This window comes from Aythya marila, assembly GCF_965140915.1.
Source record: "Aythya marila genome assembly, chromosome: 19".
NCBI classification, from domain to species: Eukaryota; Metazoa; Chordata; class Aves; order Anseriformes; family Anatidae; genus Aythya; species Aythya marila.
This window is the reverse complement of record NC_139060.1, coordinates 8,891,413-8,916,319: the sequence shown is the minus strand read 5'-3', so window position 1 is coordinate 8,916,319 and position 24,907 is coordinate 8,891,413. Positions and strand designations below refer to the sequence as shown.

The 24,907-nt window shown below is 61.7% G+C and overlaps 1 protein-coding gene across 2 annotated transcripts in view; it reads right to left on the bottom strand.

The window, feature by feature from the left end:
• Positions 1-22,233, bottom strand: part of NOTCH1 (notch receptor 1) — a 38,907-nt gene extending 16,674 nt beyond the window's left edge. For both annotated transcript variants that reach the window (XM_082775565.1, XM_082775566.1), the window contains exons 1-10: positions 21,991-22,233; positions 20,312-20,393; positions 6,276-6,538; positions 5,614-5,952; positions 2,761-2,883; positions 2,382-2,615; positions 2,090-2,245; positions 1,813-1,998; positions 1,252-1,365; positions 488-601 (exon numbers count right to left, since the gene is read on the bottom strand). In XM_082775565.1, coding sequence (XP_082631691.1) covers positions 488-601; positions 1,252-1,365; positions 1,813-1,998; positions 2,090-2,245; positions 2,382-2,615; positions 2,761-2,883; positions 5,614-5,952; positions 6,276-6,538; positions 20,312-20,393; positions 21,991-22,048 — 1,669 coding nt within the window. In that variant the 5' untranslated portion in view covers positions 22,049-22,233. The remainder of the gene's footprint in view (positions 1-487; positions 602-1,251; positions 1,366-1,812; positions 1,999-2,089; positions 2,246-2,381; positions 2,616-2,760; positions 2,884-5,613; positions 5,953-6,275; positions 6,539-20,311; positions 20,394-21,990) is intronic.
• Positions 22,234-24,907: the final 2,674 nt, after the last annotated feature.

The window sequence follows — 24,907 nt, the reverse complement described above, 5'->3', positions numbered from 1 at the left end:
CCCTCCGCGACGGGCTGGGGGTGGAGAGCCGAGGACAAAGTACAGCTTTGACTAGACCCCGCCAAGCCCACATAGCAGCTTTTCATCGGGGCTTGGCATTAGCAAGACACTAATTAGAGGCCATTCAGCTGGAAGATTTCTGGCGGGAGCTGCTCCACAAAAGAGCCACTGTTTGCCACCAGGGCTCGAGCCATCGCTCTGTGCAAGGGCTCCTTGGGTTTCGGTCCGCGAGCCCCCTGCACCTTGCGTCCCCATAGAGGCAGCTTTATTCCTTCCTTCCTTCCTTCCCCCTCGCCTGCCGCAGCAGGACGGGTGCTGCGGGGCCGCACCTCATTAGCGCCGCGCTCGTTACGCCCCGTACGGGGCTGGCTGGAAGCAGGGATTTGGACACTTTCCTCGTTAATAGCTCATGGCTGTGGTTTCATGGCACTTTAGGGGGCAGGAGGGGGGCTGTTCCTCACGTGGAGGGGACGTGGGGACCCCTCACCTTCGGTGCACTCGCAGCTGTAGGTGTTGGGGCCGTCCACGCACTTGGCCCCGTTCTTGCAGGGGGTGCTGGCGCACTCGTCGATGTCGAACTGGCACAGGTGCCCGTTGAAGCCTGAAACGGAGGCAGAAAGTTGTGGCCCCGTGCTGTGGATGGCCAGACCTGCCGGGGGGGGAACTGCCCGCCGCCCCCTCCCTGTGCCGGGGGCAGGTCCCGTGTGTGCGGGGGGCCCCCCACATCCCAGCCGGGTCTCCATGGGGACGGCTGCGCGGGGCCCTGAATGCGGGGCTGCGACCCGCCATTGAGAGCATCTTATTTACATCTCTAGAGGAGCAAAGTCTCTGAACTTCAAAACCTCCTTTCACAGATTAACCGTCTCCCCATTCTCTGCTCCACCCCGTGACTTTGACACCGCATTCAAAGCGGCTGGCGAGACCCCCCCCCCCTCTCTCCCCAGCCTCCCCCCACCCCGGCCCTCTCCTTCCCAAAGAGGGGCCTTTTCAAGTGCAAAGCCGAGGGGTTTAATCCTCCTTCCCCTCTCCCATGGCTTGCTGGAGCATCGCCTGCGTGGCGCTCATGGAATGGGATAAACCTCCCCAAAAGCTCCTGTCCGCGTGCGGGGCGATGCTGCTCGCCCTGAGGTTTCTCCACCAGCATCCCACATCGCTGCAGAGGGGAGCACAGCCCCTTTTTCCCAAACTTCTGGCACCGTCAGGCACAGGACACACGATGGCTCGGTTCCCAGCCCGCTGGGTGCCACGTACCGGTGGGGCACTCGCAGTGGAACTCGTTGATCTTATCCAGGCAGTTGCCGTTGTGCAGGCAGGGGCTGCTGGCGCACTCGTCCGTGTTGATCTCGCAGTAGACGCCCTCGTACCCTGCGGACAGACCCACCAGCCCCATCAGCTCGGTGGCACGGGGCACAGCAGGACTGGTGCCCCCTCCGCATGCAGGTTCCACCAGGAGGCACTGGGGTTTTATACAGACAGCCCAGGAGCTGTGCTCCAGGTGCTGGGAGCCCGTCCAGCCTTACACACAAGTTTCTGGGTGGCCATCCATCAGGGATTGCCCCACCAAAGCCAGCAGGGTTGGCAAGAGGACGGGTGTGGAGGGCTGGTGGTGCCCAGCTCCCCGCTCCCCTGCCCCCATTGCTATGGGATGCTGCGCGGAGCACAGCACTTTTCTTTTCAGTGCTCCCACCCCAGGCTCTGAGTGCAAATCGATGCTGAGCTGCTGCTCACGGGCACCCGGAGCCTTCCCCTGCCTGCACCCAGCACCCAGGGGTGCCACACACACAGGGGCCACGGGGCCGCCTGCCCACCTACCGGGCATGCAGATGCACTGGAACTCCCCGATCTGGTCCAGGCAGGTGGCGTCGTTCTGGCAGGGGTTGGAGAGGCACTCGTTGACATCTATTTCGCAGCGAGGGCCTGAGTAGCCCTGCAGACACTGGCACTGGAAGGAGCCCTGGGTGTTGATGCATTTCCCCGCGTGCTCGCATGGGTTGGCTCCTGCAAAACCCAAGAGTTGCTTCCAGGACGTGCTCCCAGCCGCAGCGAGCTCCCTCCTCTGCTGCACGAGGGGCTGGCACAGGGCACTCACCCAGCGAGCACTCGTCCACGTCCTGGTTGCAGGCCGGCCCCATGTACCCCGAGGGACACGTGCAGATGGCTTTGCCGTTGACGGGGTTGGTGTCGCAGTTGGAGCCCTCGTTGCAGGGGTTGCTGATGCAGGCGTCATCCAGGTGGCACAGCAAACCTGGGGAGCAAACAGCAAGCACACGTCAAGGTGCTGGGCACACGAGCTGCCACGCACCGAGACCTCTGCCATCATCAGCCAGGGGACGCTCGGGGAGCTGCCACCCCGCACCCCGAGCACCGGGGGCGCCTCTCACCTGTGCGGCCGTGGGGACACTCGCAGTAGAAGGAGGCCACCCGGTCGTGGCAGGTGGCCCCCTGGAAGCAGGCGGCCATGGCGCAGTCGTCGATGTTCTCGCTGCAGTCCTCGCCCGTCCAGCCGTTGACGCAGACGCAGTTGTAGCCACCGTGGTTGTTGTGGCAGGTGCCCCCGTTCTGGCAGGCGTTGGGCATCAGCTGGCACTCGTCCACGTCCTCGGTGCAGTACTGGCCTGCGAGGGACAGGGACACGGGGCTGAGGTTGGCATGGACGTGCTCCCAGCGGCTTGGTGCTTGCTGCTGCGCTCAGCGGAGTGGGACATCCCTCCCCAGCCACCTCCCCAGCCCCTAGGACAGCCCTGCCACCCTCGCTGCTACCTGTCCACTCGGGCGGGCACTGGCAGTTGTAGGTGTTGACGCCGTCCACGCAGGTGCCCCCATTCCTGCAGTTGTTCCCCGGACAGTCGTCGATGTTCTCCTCGCAGTTCTGACCCGCGAATCCTGCATGAAGGGGACAGCCGAGGTGCCACCAACCTCCAGCCTTCATCCCGTGCCCCTGCCCCAAAAGGGGAACAGCCCCAAAGCCCCGCAGGGCTCCCTGCACCGAGGCTGGGGCTCGGGAGCTGCCCTCCCGCCGCCCTCCCCGCTGCAGCCGGTTGCTCATTAGCAGGCAGACAGCCCGCCAGGCGCTCTCCACCCTGCCTCCTTTGAAGCCAGCCGCCCGGTTTCATCTCCAGCCCCGGCCCGCCTCCTCCGGGGCTGCTTCCCGACACGCACATTACCCCACAAGGGAGCACTCGCCCGGGCCTGGCAAGCGGCTGCATCCCCTACGAGGGGCAGACGGGCATCCCCGGCGCCCCCGGCTCCGAGGATGCTCTCCCCGAGCAGCAGGGGCTCCGCTGGGGATGCCGGCCCCGCCGACTCCACGGCGAGCTGGGATGAACCGGGGCTGCTCCCACCACCGCTCGCGGCAGCCAGGGCTGAATCAGCCTGTTTTAATTTCGCGTTTCAAGAGCCTCACAAGCAGTGCTTCCCCCAGAGGGGAATTCTTCGCTTCCAAAAGTCTCTGGCAGCGCGACCCACGGCCCCACGCGCGCTGCGCTGCTCCCCCCCAGCTCTCCTCGCCGCAGCCCGGCCGCTCAGGTTTGTTTTATCGCCTCCATCTGATAGCGCACAGCCCCTGACCTCTCCCCGTGTGCAGCAGGAACGAAACGGCCGGGAACTTATCAGGAGATCTGCCAAGCCACCCTGTCCCCCTCGGTCTGTCGCTCGTCCTTGCTCCAGGGTTAGAACAATCGCAGGCCCTTGCTCCGGGGACCCACAACTTCAGCCCCGCTACAGGAGCAGCAGCAGCAGTGATTTATGATCACTGATAGGAGCCCAAAGCAGGCAGCACTGCTCTGCCCCCTGTTTTTAAGCAGCTGGGCTGAGACCGAACAGCAACCACCGGCAGTGTCCTGGCTACCAGCATTAACTCGTTTCGAGCCACCTGAATGAGTAATTAGCACTGCAATTACTTTAAACTCCGGGTTACATTCTGCAGCGATGGCACGATAAACCAGAGGAGATTAGTTTAACTTGAAGAAACCCGGGAGGGCCAGGCCTCCCTGGCAATGAAAAGGGGACATTGTTCCGCACCGGGCGCGCTGCATACCAGCGTATCAATCACCCTCTTATCATGAGCAACCGGCCCCCGGTTCCTCGTGCCTCTGCCCAAAGCCTCTCTCAGCGAGCCGTGCACGGCGGCAGAGGTGCCGAGGGACCTCCAAATCTCCCCGTTGGAGCCCCCCTGCCTTTCCGAGGGGCCGTGCCACCCCGCGGGAGGCGAACCGGCTCGTGCAGCATGCAAATCTCCCCGCAGCCGCCCGCGAAACCGCAGCTGGGTGTGAACGTGCTGGTCCCCCAACCTCCTTCCAAGGCAGGGATGCTCCCCGGGGCGATTCCTCACCCCGCCGTGCCCGACGCCCAGGCTGCTGGGGAGAAAAAGTGCCTCGTCAGCGGTACGGCAGGGCAGCGCCGCTCCTGCTGCCACCCGGCACCTGCCCGGCCCTGCGGCAGCGCCGCGCCGCCCTGCCCGCGCTGGGAGCTGCTCCCGTGGGAGCTGCTGGCTCGTGGCTCGTCCTGGAAGGAAAGGTTTCCTTCCCCGGGTCAGCCCCAGCACCTCGCTGCCTGTGAGGACGGGAGCGTTGCTCCAGCCTGGGCAAGCAGGCGTGGAGGGGAAGGAGAAAATCCTGCAGGGCCATGGGTGTCTGTAACAGTTACCACAGCCAGAAGCTTGGGAAGGGCGTTGAGCCTCTGGGTTCTGAGTCTGTGGAAGCCCAAGCTGAGATTCCCTCATGCTACCTTGCTCTCTTGCATCTCTCCCCAGCAGCAGCCCACACCGCTGGCAGGAGGCAGGGACAGGGACGTGGGGACGTCTCTGCCAGCTGGGCCACCCCGTCCCCACCCCGTGCAGAGGGATGCTCCGTGGTGGTGGGGCAGGAGGGAGCATGGGGTTCCCCTGGGAACGCTGAGCACCATCTGGGGTGCAGAGCAGAAGAGCCGCTCACCTCTCATCCTGCCCCAGCCCCTGCTGGGCTATGGGATAAAACAACCCCATGAGAACCTTCCCAGGCAGCTCACCGCTGCTCAGGGCATCTCTCCCCAGGAGAGGACACAGCTGGTGGGGCTGGCTCGGGTGACAAATGGCTCTGTCCTCCTGGCAAGCAAAGCTCAGGCAGAGCTCAGGCTGCACCACGCTGCCCTGCGTGCACCGAGCTTGCCAGAGGGAGCAGCAACGAGCACGGGCAGGGTCTCCCTTCCCCAAGCCCGCCTGCACTCAGAAACTTTCCAAAAGAGCTATTCCGGGACAATTATTCCATTCTGGAAGTGGATTAAGCTAAAACGGAAAAAGGCACTCTTATTCTGGAATATGAGCATCCGCAGAGGGGCCTCTGCTGAAGCAGTTGTTTGGGAAGAGCTATTTTAGTGAATCACCAAGTATAAAAAGCCCCCGGCTGACCTCTCTGCTAACGGCACGGCTGCCCAGCATCTCCCCAAACGCACCCGGGGCGGCTCTGCTCCGGCCGCTTGGTTTTTGTCACTCCCCAGAGCTGCGACGTGAGCAAAGAGCTGGGCCACTACGTCCTCGAGGAAGCAAACCGGGGGGGGTAAAAAAAAAGCTACAAAAAAGGGTCCCCGGCCCCCTGCATCCCCAGCACCTCTTTATGGGAGCAGCCAGCGGGCGCCTACCTGGCAGACACGTGCAGTCGTAGGTGGTGTCCCCGGTCTGGCGGCACGTCCCCCCGTTCTGGCAGGGCGAGGGGTTGCAGGGCACGTAGAGGTGCTCGCAGTTCTGGCCGGTGTAGGCGGGCTTGCAGGAGCACTGGTAGGTGCCCACCTCGTTGGTGCAGCTGCCGCCGTTCTTGCAGACGGGCGGGGAGATGTTGCACTCGTTCACGTCCTGCTTGCAGTTGGCGCCGTGGAAGCCGGCCGTGCAGCGGCAGACGTAGTGGGCTTCGAAGGGGACGCACTGGCCCCCGTTGGCACAGGGGTTGGAGGCGCAGGGGTCGGCCTGCTGGCAGCTTTTACCTGGGGAGGGAGGGAGGGAGGGAGGAGGAGGAAGAGGAGGGTGAGGATGCGAAGCACAGCTCTTGGCGCTGGGAGTCCCGGCGCACAACCACGCTGTGTTCATAGGGCGTGTAATTAACTCCCCCGATCTTTACCCTTTTAAAACCCCCACCAGTGCGGGATTTTTGCAGCTCACCGGCCACCTCCACGCCCAGCACTGCCAACCCTCTCCTCTCCCAAAGCTGCAGCACCGGTGAAAGCATCAACCAGCACCGGGGGCAGCTTTCCAGGAGCAACCCCCCAGCGAGGATTACGTCCATCCCCGCTCCCCGCGGCGGCCTCACCTGACCACCCCGGCGGGCAGCGGCACTTGTACTCGCTGAGCGTCACCAGCTCGCAGGTCCCCCCGTTGCGGCAGGGGTTGTTGAGGCAGGCGTTCTCGCGGGGCGTGAGGCAGAGCTCGTCGGTGAAGCCCAGGCTGCAGGCGCAGGTGTAGTCCGCGGTGCCGCCGCGCACCAGCGGGGTGCAGGTGCCGGAGTTTTTGCAGGGGGAGCTCTGGCAGGGGTTGGGCAGCTGGCACCGCTCGCCCACGTGGGCGCTGCTGCACCTGGGGAAGGGGGGAAAAAAAAAAATAAAGATGTCATCGATCTGACCCAACCCCGGGGGGGATCGGGGTGCCTCGGTCGGGTACCGGCACCGGTTTTGGGAGCGCGTGTGCGCCACGCGGGCACGCTGCCCGTTGCAGCACGGCTGCTTTGGGAGCTTGCAGGCTCAACCCCGCCGGCTCCGGGCCGAGCTGCACCTTGAGAGAAGAGGAAGATGAAAGAGGCGCCTGGAACAAAGGCTTCCCCCATCAAGGGGCCTGCGCAGACTTGCAAAACCACAGTCTCCAGGGCCGACATCCTGCTTTTCAGCGCTAAGTGCTTTTTTTCGCTCCCCCCCCCCCGCCCCCCTCGCCCAAGAGGAAACCAGGGCCCAAGGGGGGACGCGGCGGCTCACCCCACGCTTGCGGCTGGAGCACGGCAGAGCCGGGAGCACCGCACCCATCCCCGTCCCCCCCCCATGCAGACACCCCCAGATCTGTCCCAGGGGGAAGCCCCGGGGCCGAGCGGTGCAGGACGGCCACGCGGCGTCGCCTCCTGTCTCTGCAGGGGGGGGTCCCTGCATCTTTTCCCCTCCCTGAGTCCCAAGAAATCAGCCAAATGTCAACAGCCAAACAACCGCGGGCTCGCCGTCGGCTGCTAACAGGTGGGGCACGGCCCAGCTCGGCGCAGCTGAGGTCTTCCCCCAAGTTAAACCCTCGCCAAGCTCCTGGCGGCCCCGCGGCTCCGCATGGAGGCCCTGAGAAAAGGCCCCGCGCCACGGCCACCGGCTCAGCCATCTGTCACCAGCAGCCACGAGGCAGGGACAGGGACGCAGGGCACGAGGGCAAACCCTGCAGCCATGGCTCCACGCCGCCTGGAGAGGCTGGGAGGGAATAACCTAGACGGGGACCTGGCTCTGGGAAGGGGAGGACGGAGCCGAGCTGTGCGTGGAGAGACCAAGGACACCCGAAAATTGAATGGAGAGCCTGGGGATGAGCCCCTTTGGCACCTCCCTGGCACAAACCCTCCTGGGTTTGCAACTCGAGCTGCCACTCGTTTCGTTTCTCCCCTGAGCAGCTCTGCTGGTGGCACGCCGCTTCCCGAAACTGCGCTGGTGCAGGGAGGGCAGGGCAGGAGCCAGGCGATGCCACAGCCCTGTCCTGCACCAGGGTGCCAAGCTCAGCCCCACGCCGTGTTGCCGGGCTCGTGCTGCCATCAGAGACCTCTTGTGAGCAGAAATAAATGAAGGCTAATAAATAATAAGACAGCTGATGCCTGGGGAAGGCGCTGCTCTGGCAGGGCTTTGGCAGGACGGGGGGGCTGGGGCACCTGCTGCGTGCTTGCACCCTTGGCCACAGAGCTGGTGGCACCTCGTGTCCACAAGGCACAACGCACCCAGGGGCGCACTGGGGTCAGAGAGCCCCAGAGACCGTCCTGGATAACACCACAGCCCGAGGACCCCAAAGCCAGGACCCCAAAAGCCTCACCCGCCAGCCAGCCCTAACCCCGCGCCGTGCCACAGGCAGGACCACGTCCCTGCCCCGCTCCCCCTCTCCTCTCCTACTTTTTTTTTTTTTTTTTTTTTTTTTTTAACCCAATTCTGATTTCATTGTTGGGGATTGTGTGAGAATTTGTCCGGATTCGGAGCCATTTTGAGTTAATGAGACGGCATTATCCGGGCCAAATGAAAAAGAAAATGCGGACAATAATAAATCAGGGCATCTGCTCGGCACACAAAGGGCGGCGGGGAGCAGGTGTGCATCCTAATGAGGCAACAGCAGCTGCCGGCGCCCGCGGATGGACGGACGGACGGACGGACGGACGGTGCCCGGCTCGCCGGCGGCTCCGAGCCCGGGGCACCGCGGCCGTGGGGGCGACGCCGGCGCTTCTGGGTGGCTGCGCCGCGGCCCCGCGCGGGGGAATGCGAAGGGGCCGGGGGCTGCAGCCGCCTGAGAGGGGCCCATTGTGCGGGGCCAGGCGAAGGCACGCCGCCGGCACAGCGCTCGAGTGTGCAGTCATCTGTTAAACCCCCCCCCACCCCCTTCTACCTCCCCATCCCCGCGGGGCCCCCCCCCCCGCCTCCCCGCACCACACACGCTTTTTTTCTTAAAACAATCCTGCGGGCGCTCTCGCAGCCGGCTGGCGGCCGGGGAGGCAGCGTCACGAGGTCCTCCGATGGGTAAAAAAAAAGAAAAAAATAAATAAAAAAAAGAGGGAAAATAAAAGTGATGCAGGACAAAGAGCCCGGGGACAGCGCGGGAAGCGATGCTCTGCCCCGGGGCTGGGTGCGCGGCGCGGCGTGGAGCGGAGGGGGAAGCCCTCCCACCCCATTAGGTTTTGGATCTTTTCCAATTCCAAACGCTGGCAAAAGGCGTTGGGAGCTCGCCGCCGGGAAGCCGGAGCAGGGCAGATCCCAAGCGGAGCTGCAGGATGGTCATTAGCGGGGAGGTTAATTAGCGATCGCAAGGAACTCACCTGGGGAGGCAGCCACCCCCCTGCCTGGAGGCAGAAGGGAGCTTTGGGGCCTTTTGCAGCGCTGCCTCGCTGCACTGAGATGCTCGCACACGTCTGTGTGACTTTTTTTAGGGCCCTCCTGACAGCAGCACCAGCTCCCACCGAGCCAGAGGCGTCAAAACTTCCAGCCAGGCACGAGAGAGCAGGACGGGCAGATTGGGATACCGAGCATCAGATTTCCCTTCCACGCAAGGGAAGTATTTCCAGGCACTGGGAGGCACTGGTACAGCAGCCCTAAAGAAATAATACAACGCAGGCACCCTCGAAAGCCACCTCTGTCCCCGTCACACCCCACGGAGGTCGCGCAGACGTCGTGCTGCTCCTGCCCGTGCTTGTGACAACAGGTCTGGTACGAGGTGTGGTGCGAGGCCGGGCAGAGCACTGCTGGGGATGGATTTCAGTGCCCACAGCGCTTTAAAGAGCCCTGGCTGCAGATTGAAGCCAGGATCCAGGCGGTGCGTGCAAAGCACGAGATCAAACCCCGGGAGATGCAGGCAGCGAGCACCCAGTGGCTGCTTTTCAGCTCTCCCAGGTTTGGGAAGCCCGGAGTCAGCAGCGCCGGGTCCAGCTCCCGGCCTCGCTCGGGCACGCAGCCTGGCTGCAAACCTCACCGCACCTCCACCTACTTCAGGGGCTGAAAACCTCTCCTGAAGTCCTGCCCAGGGAGCAAAGCTTCGCTTTCTGCAAAAAAAAAAATAATAAATCTCCTCGCTGGCGGTGCTGCCGGTGCACGCTCGGGCGCTGGGTGCCGCCGGCCCCGCGGGCTGAGCGCTCAGCACAGGGCAGATCACCCCGTGGTTTTTCCTTTGGCATTTCCCAAGCAAGGGCTACGCAGTCCAAACCCAAAGCAGCTTCTGGAAATTAGCATAAGAGACATGAAAGCTAGGCTTTAATTAGAGATTTAAGTGTTGGCAGAGGACGGGGCGGGTGCTTCGGCATCAAAACATCTCCGAAGGGCCACCAGAAACTGGCTTCAACCTGGCCAAGCTCCGTGGGGGCTCGGGAGCCTCCTGGATGTCAGCGATCCAGTCCCCATCCCCAGGGATGCTGAGTGAGCTCCTTGCAGGCACGAGCACGCTGATTTACACCCCCCGAGTGCCTGCAGCTCCTGCCCAGCCCCGGGACTTTGTGCTTTGGGGTCGAGGCAGAGGTTCTGGGGGGGATTCCCACCAGGTTGGGCTGCTCCACGCCATCCCCGAGCACAGACCTCTGCGTGGAGGCGGCACAGCTCCCGACCCAGACATCTCCAGCACGATTCGCAGGCCTCGGCCGAGGGCAGACAGCAAACCCCCCCTGGGACGGCCTGGGAATGGGAACAAGCGGCCCCAAACTCCCAACCCACTCCCAGCGCCGAGCCCAGGCCAAATCGGGATCTGCTCGGCGCGGGCACGTGCGTTTGTTGTGTCTGCTGGACATCCTCCGCGAGCCACGAACCACGGCAAAACGCTGCGGCGATCCAGCAGGGCTCCAAAAAAAAAAAAAACACAACCACCAGGCTGCTCCCCGCGGTGCGAGCCGCACGCCAAGCTCCCAGAGCAGGGCTTGGGGGGTGGGATAAGTTTGGGACACCCCTCCTGGCTCCAGCTTCGTGCATCCCATCCCGCTGCCACCCTCTTTGTCCGCAGCGCGCGGGCTTTTCCCCGGCCCGCCAGCAACAGGTCCCGTCCCCGGCGCGCTCCCTCCGCAGCAATGCGGGCACTGAAAGCATCCCGAGGCAGATGTTCCTGCGACCTTTAACCCCCGCCTAATTCACGGGGTTTTGGTGTTTTCCTTTCTGTGCTAAGCTGCCATCTGCCACCCCCGGCGCAGATGACACTCGGGCGCCGCCGCAGCCCTCCCCAAGGCTTTGTTCAAATTCGGGACGCGCCGGCCCCGCGCGGCGCTGCCCTGAGCCTTCAGGGGGGGGTTTAAAGGTGCTGGGTGCTCATCACCCTCAAGGACGGGGACCAGGCTGGAGGTAAAACCCACCTCAGGCTTAAAATGCACAAAAGAAAGCAGAGCACGGCCCCTGGCCACACACACAGGGGCTGTCCCCGCGTCCCCAACCCGTCCCAGCAGGGAGGGGACGGAGGGGCCCCGCGTCCAGGCGGCCCCTTATCTGCGCTGCCATCGCGTAACCTCGTCCTCACCCTCATCTGCTGGAAGCATAAACGGCCGCGGGTGTTTTCCCCAAGGTAAAAGCACCGTGGGAAAGCCGAGGGGGGACGGCTCGGGTCTTTGCTCGAGCCCCGTTTTGGGGCCGTTGGGCTCAGGGGGCCGGGCGAGCCCCCGCTGGGGCTGAGCAGGATGGAAACGCCTCCAGGGAAGGGCCAGCGGAGCCCAGAAGTGCTTCAGCGAGCACCCAAGGGTGGCCTTGTGGGGGAAGGGGGCCAGAAACCAGCACCAGGACCTCGCGTGGTGCAGAGGTTCCCCATGGAGGGACCGTGAAGCACGGCCTCCTGCTGCTGCACGTTCCCGTATGCAAACGGAGCAAACCCAGCGGGCACAGGCCCTGCTAAGCCTCTTCTGCCCCGCCAGCCACAGAGGAGTCACTTTTCCAGTCGTGCCAGTGTTTTCTCACCCGGCACAGCCTGGAAGCAGCTCCCCGACTGCTCCCCAAGTCACAGCCCTCGCCCCGAGAGCCGCTGCCAGCACCGGGGACCCTCATCCCCAACAGCTCCCAGCCGAGCTGCTGCTCGAGGGGACAGGTCACCGTGCCACAGAGGGAAGGGACGTGTTTCCACCTTTCTCCTGGTTTTATTTTCATGCTACTGGCTGAAGGAGAAAATCCTCCTCCTTCCCTAGCAGCCCCTCTGGCACAGAGCATCACCAGGGGCCGTGCGGGCACGCAACCGGCCACAGGACCAGCTCCTCAGCAGCCTCATCCTCGGGAACACCCCGCTGAGCTCCCCGCAGGGCGAGGGGAAGGAAAACCTCTCCCGCTGGCAAAGCAGAGCTCCACAGCCCTCGTCAGCTCCCGCCTCACCCTCAGCTGCTCCCCCGGCACCGCTGCACGGCTGGGGGACCCGCGGCACCGCACGGCTGGCAGGAGATGGGCGCAGGGCGATGGGGAACAGCACAGCTGCTGCACCGAGCTCTCGGCAGCGTGGAGGAGGCTCCTTTTTTGCCACTCGCCCTGTGGTTCCTGGCACAGGCACCCGGGAGGGAAGCAAAAGCTGCGCCGTGCTCCCAGGAGAGCCGGGGCAGAGCTGCCCGGCTCCTCCTCGCCCGCCGCGGCACCGAAAAGCAGCGCTGGGCTGAACCGGCGGTTTCTCTACAAAGTCCCGTCCAGGTCTTGCTTTATTAAACACGCCGGGACACCAGCCTGGGAAAAAAACACAGAGTTTCACATCGGGAGGGTGGTTGGCAAAGCAGCGGGTTCCTTCGAGTGACACCAGGTTAATAAAGCAAGAGCCGATCTACGGCCTGGTTTAATTAAAAAAAAAAGCACGCTGCAATCCAAAGCCTTTGATGTGTGTTTCTTTTTTTTGTTCCAGTTCATTTTTGACCTAGCCCAAGCCATCTAATTGGGATTTTAAGACCCAGACTTTCATCTGGAGAGAAACTCAAGGAATTCCCAAAGCTGGATGCGCTCACGGACAGGAGCGGGGAGAGACGTGCTCCAGCCGCTCTTCCTCCTACCAGCACGGAGGGAAATAAAAAAAAATCATACGGCTTTGTTTCTTCAGCAGACATTAGTCAGGACAGTTTGGGAATCCAAGTTCCCATTGTAATGAAAAACAATATAATCCCATTACTAAGCAAAGTGGCCGGGCTATTCACCCCGAGCGGTGAGCAGCTACCTGGGAAGGAGCTGCCTTTCAATGGAGCTTCATTCACAATGCACATGAAAGATGGCTAAGGAAGAGCCCAAGACAAAACTCACTTCATTCCCACCCTCAACAATGGGTCCTAGGAACGTTGTTGTGTTTTTTGTTGTTTTTTTTTTTTCCCCCAGCTGATGCTTTTTATATCCTCTGCCGGTGTAAAGCCGCACAGCCCTATTGTTTGTGGGGCTGCACCGCAGCAACCTGCTCGCCTCGGTCCGTGCTGGTGGCAACGTGCAGCTCCTGGACGTCGTGGAGCTGCTTCACCGGGGTGATCCGGGAGGAAACAGAATCACAGAATCACAGAAACGCTCCCACAGCCGGTGCTGGAGGCACCCCGGGGAAACACAGCCCGAGCACACACCGCAACTGCGCCCAGGTTGGGTCACTCAATTTCTTTCCCTACAGAAAACGCTTTGTTCTTTAACCCAGCAGAGAGGAAAGGCTGAACGGGGGGATTTGGGATCCCCACATCTCTGGGGCATCCCCAAGCCCTAGGCCACCCTACATCCCCTGTCCCTTGGGGAGCTGAAAGCCCTGGCACACACACGTGGCAGTGCCGGTGTCGCCACCGTGCTCGGCGATGACGAACAAACTCTTTTCCTTTTTTTTTTTTTTTTTTTCTTTTTTGTTTCCCCTCCCCAGCCAAGTTTTGGCTAAACACTGAGCTGCCCGATCCCCGTATATGGAGAACTCCCCCAGGAACACACGCGAGCCCTCCGTCCCGCTCCTCTGATCCTGGAAATAAAAACCTGCGATTAGGATCTGAACAGCTACCGCCAGTTTAAACAACCTATATTTAGCTCTGATATTTATAAATAGGGGGCGAGGAGGGGGCTTTACAGAGCCCAGCAGTGCCCCTACAGCCCCAAACCCCGCCAAAGCTCCCTAAAACACTCAGCAACACCAAACCCCTCGCCCCTTGAAGGGACACCGCAGAGCCTTGAAGCCTGCATGAGCAGACGGGCATTCCCCCAGCCCGGCACTGCTGCCACTGCCGAGTTGAACCAAGGAAACAGCAGGGAGGGAGGGAAGGAGCTGCCTCCGACACCTTTTGCCGGCAGAAATCCCTGTGTCAACATGAAGCCCCATTGAGCCCGGGGGACAATAGGGGCGGCGCTGCCCTCCGGCCGGCGCCCGCATTCCTGCCCGGCGTCCCCTAGAAACCCCCTTTCATGAGGAGCAGCAGGCCCTGTGAAAGGGCCGTCTGTCGCCCTGCCTTTTGACTCCCAGGCCTGTGTCTAACATTTTAATAGGGGCTGGGGGCCGGGGAAAGGCCCCCCTGCTCGCGGGCCGTCCCCCCGCAGGGTCACTCTCCCAGCCCGTCCCGGTGCGCGGGGCTCTCGGTGCCGAGGGGGCGCGAGCCGGCAGCGCTGGGCATGCCTCTGTCGGCAGCCACGTTCCTCCACTGGCCCAGTTCAGCGCTTTAGCTGCCCACAAATGTCTTCAGGAGGGGCTTTTTTGGGGGTTTCTCCATGAAGGATGCACCGGCCAGGCAGGAGTGCTGCAGCAGAGCGGACTCGCGCAGCCGCCAGCTGGTAATTCCCACCTTGACATCAATCACCTGCAGGAACTCCCAACTCGTGCACAGCAATGCTGGCGGGGAGTATAAACTCCAAGAGATCCCCACCACCCTGCTGGCATCTCCTGGCAAGGGACAGAGCAGTCGGGGAAGCACCGAGCCCCCCTGCCCTCCTGTTTCTCCCTTGAGAACAGCCGCAGGTGGACACGGAGCACCACGGCGCACCAGGCACCGAGGAGCTGGCAAGGCTCAGCCCTGCAGTTCCAGCCCAGGCAACAGCTTGGGCCTGATCCTACACAGCCCCGGTGGCCCTAAAGAAGCCTGACACCGCTGCCTGTAGCCACACTGACTTTTTACCAAGCCCAAAGCCGGAGGCTCTGCAGCCCCGCGCTCCTCCCGGCTCCCAGCCCACCGCCACCTGGCCGCTCGCCCGCAGCGAGCCCCGTCCATTAAGTAAGGGCGACGTTATAGCGTCATTAAAACTTAATAAATCCATTTCCCATATAAATACCATTAAATTCAGATTTTGGGGAAGGGAATTAGGGCGAAAACTTGTTAAAAAGAAAATGACTTAGGCGCAAATACATTTTTGCAACTTGACTGAGCGTGAAAGTTTCCCATTAAAATGCAACTCCGCTCCCTTCGCTCGAAATGTGCAAAAGCCTAATAACCACGGCCTAAACATTAACTGTTTAACCGACTTTTCCAATATTAACTCCAGGCTGCTGTGGGGGAAGGGGAGGACGTGACGGGTGAGAGCTTGAAGTAGACGCTGGTGCTGCGCGACCCGGCCCTGAGCATACTCTGCTCGCGCCTCGCCGCCGCGATGCTCCCAGCAGCGGTGCCCAGACACACGAGTGTGCCAAGGGGGCTGTGAGCACTGCACGAACCCGTGCGGGATGCTGCGTGGTCACGGGGAGCCCCCCCGAGCCCCACGCAGGAGTTTTGGTCGTGGTTGTGATCCTGCACGGCTCCTGCTGAGCGCCTCGGGTGCCCGATTCACCTCTGCTACCTGCTGGGATGCGTCGTGCACGGAGATGGGTCTCGATGCTCAGATAGGCAGGAGCAAACGGGGGAAACTGAGGCACGCAGCAGCACTCACTTGATAGGAAATCCTACAGGGGGAGCCCAGCTGCTGGGCACGTGCTGGAGCTGTCGATGGAGACCCTGCCATGGGTCCAGCTGCTGCCGTGCACCTTTACAGGAGAGCAGAAGCCAGGCGAGGTGGGCACCAAGAGTAGCACTGCAGCCACCTACACCACCTGCTGCTTACCAGCACCTTTGGCCAGTGCAAACTGCAGCAGCCCGGCCCCAGGACAAAGATGAGCTCAGTCCTGGTGAGGACCCAACAAAGCACCCATGGCTGGGGATCCTTAGGAATGGGGTAACACGGACCCACTGCTGCCAATACCCACTGAGATCCAACCCCGATCCCAGCACACCCCAAACTGCACAGAGGCACCTGCGGCACCAAGAGGAGCAGCCAAACCCCAGCAAAGGCTACGAGGGGGCTGGTTGGCCCCTGCTGGAGGCAGGACGCAACCGAGACCCCTCTGCAGGTCTCCTGGGACTTCTAAGGCACATCCTAAGCTCTTCCACTCCGTACCCACATGCTCTGAAACCCCGGTGTTTGGAGACACGTTAAGCACAGAGAGCTCTCCATCCAGATCCAGAGCTCACCAGCGGGTGGTAACTGCACCCCGAGGCTAAACCCTCGTTAAAAACCCTGATGCTCTATAAATTTCACATTCCCCTCATGTACACACGCAGTTACCACTCAGGACACCAACAAACACGAGGAAAACGAGGGTCACCCCACCTCCGGGCCTGGAAAGAGCAAGTTAATTTCCAAACAATGTTATTTTAAAACTTGCTAACTGCCTCCTGATTATGTTATCCAAGCCCTTAATTGGCGAATAGCTCGGTCCTGCAGTCACTTCTACGTGTCACCTGCATGCTACATACAATAACCTGTAATAGTCCCAGAGGTGAGGCCAGGGCGTGTAGCACCAGCTGGAACAAATGGGTGTTTGTGACCACAAGGGACCACGCTGGTGTGAAGATCTCGTCCCATCTGGATCCTGGGGAGCCCCCGAGCATCTTCATCTCAGGCACTGCTGGGGGCCCTACCAAGACATCTCCTCTGGCGCAGGACCGGTGCCGACCCCTGCCCAAACGCAAGGCAACCCCTCCGGCCCAGAGAAATCCATCACGGGTATCCAAGCCACGAGAAAAAAATAAGAAAACACTCAGTCCAGACGGTAAAGTCCCAAGGCGAGTTATCAGCAGGCGGCGAGACCACCTGAGTCACCTGATAACCACGGCGGCGAGGAGGGACGGATCGAGATTCTTCTGGAAAAGAGCCGCACAATGTCCCTGCTGGCCCAGTGACCTCACCAGCTGAGCTGCTCGGCTCGGTTTCTCTTCCACTGGAATCCGCAACAGGTGACGCTTTTGTGTTTTTAATCTCCCCTCTTACCCATTTCCACCTTGTTCTTTTCCGAGCATGAGATCAGACTTGAAACAGCCATCGAGAGTGCTCAACATGGCTGAATCACCGCTCGGCTACTTCTTTAAGAGCTTCCTCTGCTCGATTGTTCAACACTCCACCCTCTTCCTCTCCAGCGCGGAGACTGCATTTTTGCTTTGTTATTATTTCATGGAAATAACGTTGGGGTAAAGCACATGAGAAAAAAAAAAAAAAAATCAAACCAGAAGGAAACTTCCGCCCTTTACAACGAGATAACAATGACTGAGCAGTTGAATAACTTGAAGGGCACAGAGAGCCGCAGGACTCAGATCACTCCTCTGCCTTCCTGCTTGTCTCCAGAAAGAGTTTTGAGCTAAAATAATCGCCTCTGGCTGCTGCGGGCCCTCTCTGAAAGCTTCTTCCAAGCGCAACCAGCCCTGGTCCACCGGCCCTGGAAGCTGGGGGTGCAGTGGGCACGGCTCAGGAGCCATCTCCCCGCCTGCACTACAGCACTACGCTGATTCATAAACAGAGGAAGTACTTTAGCAAACTGACTTTTCCCCCTTTTCAGTGCAAACCTGGTGATTGATTTAACTTATTCTTTTCCGTTGCAGACTATTTTGCTTCTCCGGGCGAGAGCATGGCAACCCAGACGCAGCTCCTCCGACTATAACAGGGAAACGCTGGTGGAGCAGGGTTTGAAATTCAGCCCCCTTTCATGCCATCTGCTTTTAACTAGTGGAGCAAGGGAGGTCCTGGGAATAAAAGTCACATGGCACAGCAATCTAAAACGAGCCCTGCTCATTTGCAGGGATGCCAGTCAAAAACACAGTTATCCAGCAGTCTAATTAGGAGCTACCACTAGGAGTCGGAACGATTTTTTTTTTGGAAAACCTTCTCATTTCGCCTGGGAAAGCGCCTCAGTCGAAGGCGAGCGCCTTTTTGGAAAGCCACAGCTCGCCAGCACCGCGAAACCACACTTCAAACACCGCAGCCGCCAGCCACAATCCCTGGCCCCGGCCGGCCCTAAGGCAGACCTTGAAGAGCTACAGGTCTGTGCCAGTGCCACGCGTGGGACACGAAGCTTTGCCACCGCTCTTACAGCCCCGGCAGAGCCCGCTGCCCCTGCCAAGGTGGAAAGCAACTCCAAAGGCGGCTTAATTAGACCGCGAGCCCTCCAGCCGATCAAATGCTCGGTCCTCCGCGTTCAATTAAAGCTCTGTGTGCCCCCGACTGCCTGGCAAGGGGACAAGCAAGATAAGGCACCTGGAGCTTTACAAACTACCACTGTAAAATAATAAAGGCTGAGAAAGCTCCTCGTTTCACACCGGTGACTTCCTTTCCGCCGCAGAGCTGATAACCAGGGTTTGGAGTTATCAGAGTCGTCTTCAAGTAACCCGGCTAGCTCTCCGCCGCGACAAGCGCCGGGGCGCTCGTCCACTCGAGGAGCGTCTCCCTCGTACGCTATTTATTTCACTCCACTTTTTCTAATTGGATTTGTGGGGACAGCACAATGGGGCTTTATGGCCAAACTTTGTTAAGTGCCAGGCCGAGCGGAGATGTGGCCAGCAGCCAAAATGGTGCATTTCACGCAGGCGCCAAAGGGCAGTGCCAGCTTTTCTGCGTCTGGTATCTGTGCTCTTGGCTCCGCTTTGTTTAAGAAGCTTGGAAGCAGAACTCCTCGTAAAGAGAGATTCAGGCAAGTGAAAAGCGGGATTTTGCGAGCTGCTATCAGACACCTTGGGAAGTTGCATCTGGTCCGGTCTGCCAGCACCTCTCAAGCCGCCTCCGTCGCCCACGAGATGCCACGGCATGGCACGAGGGCTGCACCACGCCGAGAGCACACCCTCAGCTTCCTGCAGGGATAACTCGCACCTACTCGCGAAGCCATCCTGGCGCCTGCAGCCGAGGGAGAGGCGGTTGTTCACAGCTAGCAATGAAGTTCTGTAGTTCTGTAAACTTAACTTTTTCTCTTAAAAAGAAACCCAAAAGAAAAAAAAAAAAAAAAAAAAGAAGCCACACCAGCAACCCAAGCCTACTTTGGAGGCTTCTCCTCCAAATAGAGCTTGCACACATCAGATCTAATTAGATTCCATCACCATCTGCACATGAAATGTAAATCAGGAGTTGCAGAGACTTAAGAAAAAAAGGAAAGAATGACCACAAGGAAAAGGAGGGGTGTAAGGTTGGGGAGGGGGTGGAGGGTTGGGCATTCTGGGAAGCCATACATGATTAGTCACACAGCATTAATCTGCCTCCCTTAACAATAGCTGCCGAATTTCGACCGAATCCCAGCTGTCGCTCTTTGAATGAAAGAAAACAAGATTTAGAGCGTCAAGCGTTGGTAAGGGCTTCTGTGCAAAAAAAAGTGGCGTGCATTCATTAGTGGCTCACAAAAGGACCCAGCCTTTGTCCATTAAATTGCTCATGTGCCTGATTGATTTGCTGATTTATTTTCACCAAAGGGTTGGGGGGCTCAGCTTGGAGAAGGGGGCGGGAGGTGCCCGGCTACTGGGCAGAGTAACGGCACCCGGGCAGATTTGCAAAAAAGCAACACACATTGTCAAGGAACACTGCCATTCAACAGGTCGGGATTGGAAATGCCTTCGGGTTCCTCCGCCGAGAGCTTCCTATTGGGAAATTTGGGGTGGGTGGGAACGTCTCCCTGCCCGCTCTCAGCTCAGCCCGTGTTTAACAGGCAGAGGGGAAATCTGGCCGGAAAACAGAGCCTTGCCCATTCAGATTTCTTTTATGGAATACTTTTAAAAAGGGAGCTGCAGCCTTATTCATTTCTCTTGCTTATTGTTCCCTGGGAGCCTGGAGTGAATCGGCCATCGCTGCGGTGGGTCGGTTGGTCCTTCAAAGGGTCCCAACGCTTCTCACATCCGTTTCCCCACAATCAGCTTGGAGAAGGTTCCTGCCCGCGTGCCAGGACCCGTGGGGTAATGCCAGGCTGGACGGTGCCACGACACCGTGGGGCCGCAGGAGAGCACGGCCCCGCTCTGCCACCTGCCCCGCGGACACACGGACATCCGTGGGGCAGCCCGAGCCACGCAACATCAACTTCTCTTGAACATTTTTGGAGCTGTACTGGAAACCACAGCTACCAGGGTGCCGGGGAATGAAGGGCAAGGTTTTAGGGACCAGGGGGAGTAGCTGGGAGGCAGGCAGCCTCCCTCCCCTCCTGCCAGGCCCACGAGCGCCGCAGGCTGGCCCTACCTCCTGCTCCATCAAGCAGGGCAGCCTGCATAGGTTCACACCAGCCAAACATGGCCCTTTGCCCATGTTTTTCCACCCAGCTAGGAACAAAGACCGATCCTGCCAAACTCGCGGCGACTCCTACACAAGCAGGTTATTCTTGCCACTCCAGGAAAGACAACGCATGCGGCCCTATTAAATCCAGAGCCTTCAAAGCAAAGTCAACACGCGTGGCAGCGCTTCGGTCGAGGGAGATGGAAAATCCTCGGGCTCCTCCAATACTTACTGGCACACCTCGGTCCCATTGAGCAAAGTCTCGCACTTGCCCCCGTTGAGGCAGGACTCGGCCGGCTGCGTGCATCGCACACCTGCGGACAGAAGCACAGCGTTAGGCACGGCGCAGGCCCCGGCACCCCCCCTCTGGGGGTTTATGTCCACACCAAGGGGTGACGGAGGGTCCGTGTGGTCCCAATATGGGAAAAGTTGGCCTAAAAACATCCTCGGGGGGTGCTGGCGGGGAGGCGCTGCCCTCAAGGCAGCGGGTCGGGCCCCGAGCGACCAACGCCATTTGGGAAAAACCATCCCGCCCGAGGGCCCGCGAGTTACCAGCAGCTCGGTCACGAAATGAGTGGCTCCTCGCAACCCGCTCTGAGTCAAGGTTTCATTGTCTGGCCCTCGGAGGCCGAGTTCTGCGCAGTTACCACAGCAACTCGCTGAGAAGTACCAGAATCGCTTCCGATTTCCACCCCGGGCTCGCTCTTCCCCTTCTCTGTCCCCGCCAGCTCCTCACGGGCCCCGACCCCACACGCTCCTGTGCAGCCCTCGCAAGTTTTCACCCCGAGCAAGCACAGCCTCGCAGCGAACCCAAATTCTCCCCGAGTGGCCCCAAAACCGAGGCGCTGCCAGCCAGGGGCCACCCCACACCCTGGGGGCTCCCTCCCCAGCCCCCCCCCGCCCCGGGCCCTGCTTTGGGGACGCAGCAGGGAGCTGGGGGTGCACCCCACGCCCCTACAAACTTCACCCCCGAGGGGGCAGGCACCGGGATGGGGTCTCCAGCGGGACCCCCGTCGGGGTGTCCCCACTGATTGCGTTCCCCCAAAAGCTCCCGGCTCCCCCCCCCCACCACAGCTCCGGTGGGGTTTTGTGCTGCTCCCCAGGGGCTCTGTAGGGCCCCCCCAAGCCGTGTAGGGACGGGACAGGCCGGGCTGTGCCCCCCCCCCGTCCCACTCCGCTGCCACCCCTCGGGGCCAGCCGCCCCCCGACGGTCGCTCTGCACTTTTTTTTTTTTTAATTTTTTTTTAATTTTTGCGGCCAAACACCCGGAGCCGGCGCCGAGGGGAGGGGAAGGGAGAAAAAGGGGGGTGGGGTGGGGGGAGGCCCTGAGGGGCACCCGGCTGACTTTCAAGAAACAGGAAACCGAGAGAAAGAAAAAAAAAAAAATTGCAAAACGGTCAAAAAACTCTCGCGGAACAACAAGCTGCGCGCACCTCTGCGGAGCCCAGCCCCGTCCCGACCTCCTGGGTCCCCCCCCCCCCCCCCCACGGCAGCACCGAGCTCCGGCTCCCCCCGACGGCCCCGAGCCCCGCTGCCCCCCGACCCCGAGCTCCGGCTCCCCCCGACGGCTCCGAGCTCCGGGCTCCGAGCTCCGAGCTCCGGCTCCCCACGGCCCCAAGCTCTGTCCCCGTCCCCCCCCCTCCAGCTCCGCCGAGCTCCGGCTCCCCCCGACGGCCCCGCTCCTCGCGGTGCCCCCTGCCCCGAGCTCCGCTCCCCCCCCCCCGACGGCCCCGAGCTCCGCTCCCTCCTCCGGGACCCCCCCCCCCCTCCCCAGCACGGCTCCGTTCACCCCCGGGGCTCCGACCCCGCTTCCCCCGACGGCTCTGAGCCTCGCTGCCCCCCTCGGATGCCCTCACCCCGGGGGGGGGGGGGGGGTGTTCATGGGGCGAACTTCCCACCCTCGGCCCTCACCTCGCGTCGGGGCGGGCAGCAGGGCCAGCAGGAGCCCGGTGGCCAGGAGCCGCTTCATCCCTCTCCGCTCCCACCGCTCACAGCCGCATAGATCCGACGGGGTGGAGAAGGGGGGGGGGGGGGCTGAGGGACACCGACCGGGCTGAGCCGGGTCGAAACGAGCCGAACCGAGCCGGGCCGGTTGCTCCAAGGAGCTTCAGACACACAGCGCGCCCCAGCGCCCAGCAAAACCTCTCCGAGCTCCGGCGCCTCCCGCGGCTGCTCAGCCCCCGGCGGGCCGGGCCGGGCCGGGCGGAGGGCGGAGAAGCTGGGGGGGGGGGGGCGGGACGGGACGGTGCGGGGCGGGCCGGGCTCGGCACGGCTCGGCACGGCACGGCTGGGGATGGTGGGGGGGGACGGCAAGGGCCGCCCCTCCCCGCCCGGCCCCTCGAGGGGTGTGGGGGGCACGGAGCTGGGAGAGGGTTGCGCGGAGATTGGGGTGCCCGAGAGGGGGGGTTTGGGGTTGGTTGGGGTATCGCTGTGGTGCCCCCACACCTCGTGGAGCACCCCCCGGGCAGGCTCTCTGGGTGCCCCCCTGCCATGCAGCCCCCTCCCAGGTGTTTAAACAACCTCCGGGCACCCCTGTGAAGCCCCCCAGCCGTGCAACTCCTCTCAGTCCCCCTGCAGCCCCCTCCCAGAACGAGTGCAGCCCCCCCACAGGCTTTTAAACAACCTCCAGACACCCCTATGCAGCCCCCACCCCAATGCAGCCCCTCACCCCCATGCAGCCCTCCTCATGCAGCCCCCCCACAGGTCCTTAAACAACCTCCGGACCCCCCCGCTCACCCCCAGTTGCAGCCCCCCAGCCCCCCAGGGCTCGCAGCCCCCGCTCAGAGCCCATAGGAGGCCCCAGGCTGTGCCCACCCGGCTGCACGGGGCTTGGGCTGAGCGTCCCCCAGGGGTCTCAGGCCCAGGGGAGCAGGGTGAGGGGGGGATCCCTGCTCCGACCCTACACAGGTGGGTGCAGGTCCAAGGGGACGTTTCCCACCCGCGCCCCCCCAACCCGCACGCAGCTACCCATGGAGCGGGGCAATTTTGTTGGTTAGGCCACCAATTAATGAACTAGCAGCCCCATGTGCCACACAAACAAATAAATTAGGGGCGACAGAGAAGCCAAACCTGCGAGACAGCCCCACAAATCCCCCACGTGTGCAGGATTCCTGCGCCCTCAACCCGGTGCCCCCCCGGGTCCCTCCTATTGCTCTGCCGGGCTTGAGCCCTGCATGCGGAGCTGCCCCGGAGCCTGTGGGGTGGGAGTGTGGGGATGTCCCAGCCAAAACCCGGCCACGTCCTGGGCTTGGGGACAGCACCGGGTGCTGCCACCACCCCCACAGGGTGGCTGCAGGCCCTGCTCCCCCCCCGCGGGGTCACCCCCTGCAGCGCACGCGGTTCCCACCGCGCCCCGGCACTTCCAGCAAATTGAAACCAGGCCGCGAGCTCGGCAACCAAAACGCAGGCCCCAGCACTTAAATCTCTCATTTTCATGTGTCGTCCTGCGGGGGAGGCCGAGGGGGGGGCTCAGTGCCTGCACCCACCTCCAGGAACGGCCTGTGGGGGGGTTCCAACGTGTGCCGTGTCCTTCTGGGGTTTGGGGTCCCCCTCTACATGGCACCGCTCCCCACGCTGTGGCACGCACTGGGTGGAGAATGCAGGGGCAAACACTGGGAGCAGAAATAATTTGGGAGTATTAAATCCCACAGGGATCCAGGTGCCTAAATCCCCATTCTGGTCTTGCTCTCCTCAGCCTCATACCCGAGCTGTGGCTGTGGGAGGCCATGGGGTGGCTCTTTTACAGCCCTGAAAGCTGCGGGGCTGTGCGGGGCTGCCTGCCCTGAGGCTCCAGGCATGGGAAAGAGGAAGAAGTGCGAGGGTCGGCAGCGGGTTAATGAGGGGGGGGACACCCTCAGCTGTGCCTCTCCTCGCGGGGCAGCGCTCCGCCAGCCCCCGGGCTCATCCCGTCCCATGCCAGGCCTGGTGTTATCCCACCGCTTCCTGTTGTAAATTATTTCCAGAGCAAGTGTGAAACAATTAAACAAACCGAAGGGCAGAGTCTGCTCATTAGATCAAAGCCGCGAGCCCTGCAGCGTTCCTTGCGCTGCTCTTTCCCCTGGTTTCCCTGCCTTTTGCTTGAGATCGGGCTGGGCGCTGCGGTGCCCTGCTCCGGGCAAGGGGGTGCACAGGGCCACCTGGAGTTTTGGGTGACACCGGGAGCTCGAGCCACCGTGTGAAATGTTAAATCACCCCAAGGACCGTGCCCCGTGCTTTATTTCACTGCTGCAGCAACACGGGCAAGGCCGGGATGTTGTGGTGTCCCAAGAGCAAACAGCAAAACGATGTGAGAAGGATGGCTTCGTGCCCATCTTTATGGTCCTTCTCTACCCCTGGTATGGCAGTGGGTGTCCCGGTGTCCCCCCCATCTCATCCTTTCTCCGGGCATGAGCAGGATGGCAGTGGCTGGGCACGGGATGCATCCTGCACCCTGACCAAGTGACGTCCCCGTGCCACCAGGAGCGTGCCACCGCCTCCAGCCCCACACAGCCGAAAGGCAGCTTGAGGTTGCCACCACCCGGGCTTCTTTGGTGTTGGATATCTCCGTCCCGTTCCCTTCTATCTCACCCCTTTCTGTCTCCCCGCTCGGGATTCGGGAGCATCTCTGCTCTGGAAATCGTGGCTGCACCTTGCCCGGGCTTGTTCCCCGCGTGCACAAAGCACCACGCGCTCGGCTTGGCTGCGCTCGGGTGCTTCCTTCCCAAAATTCACCCCTCTGCCGGCTCTGCTGGGCCATCGTGGCCGTGTCTGGGACCACGGGGCCACCGAGGTCCCTGCTGTGTCCCACTCTCGGACAGTGGGGTGGTGGGATGCGGTGGCAGGGCCAAGT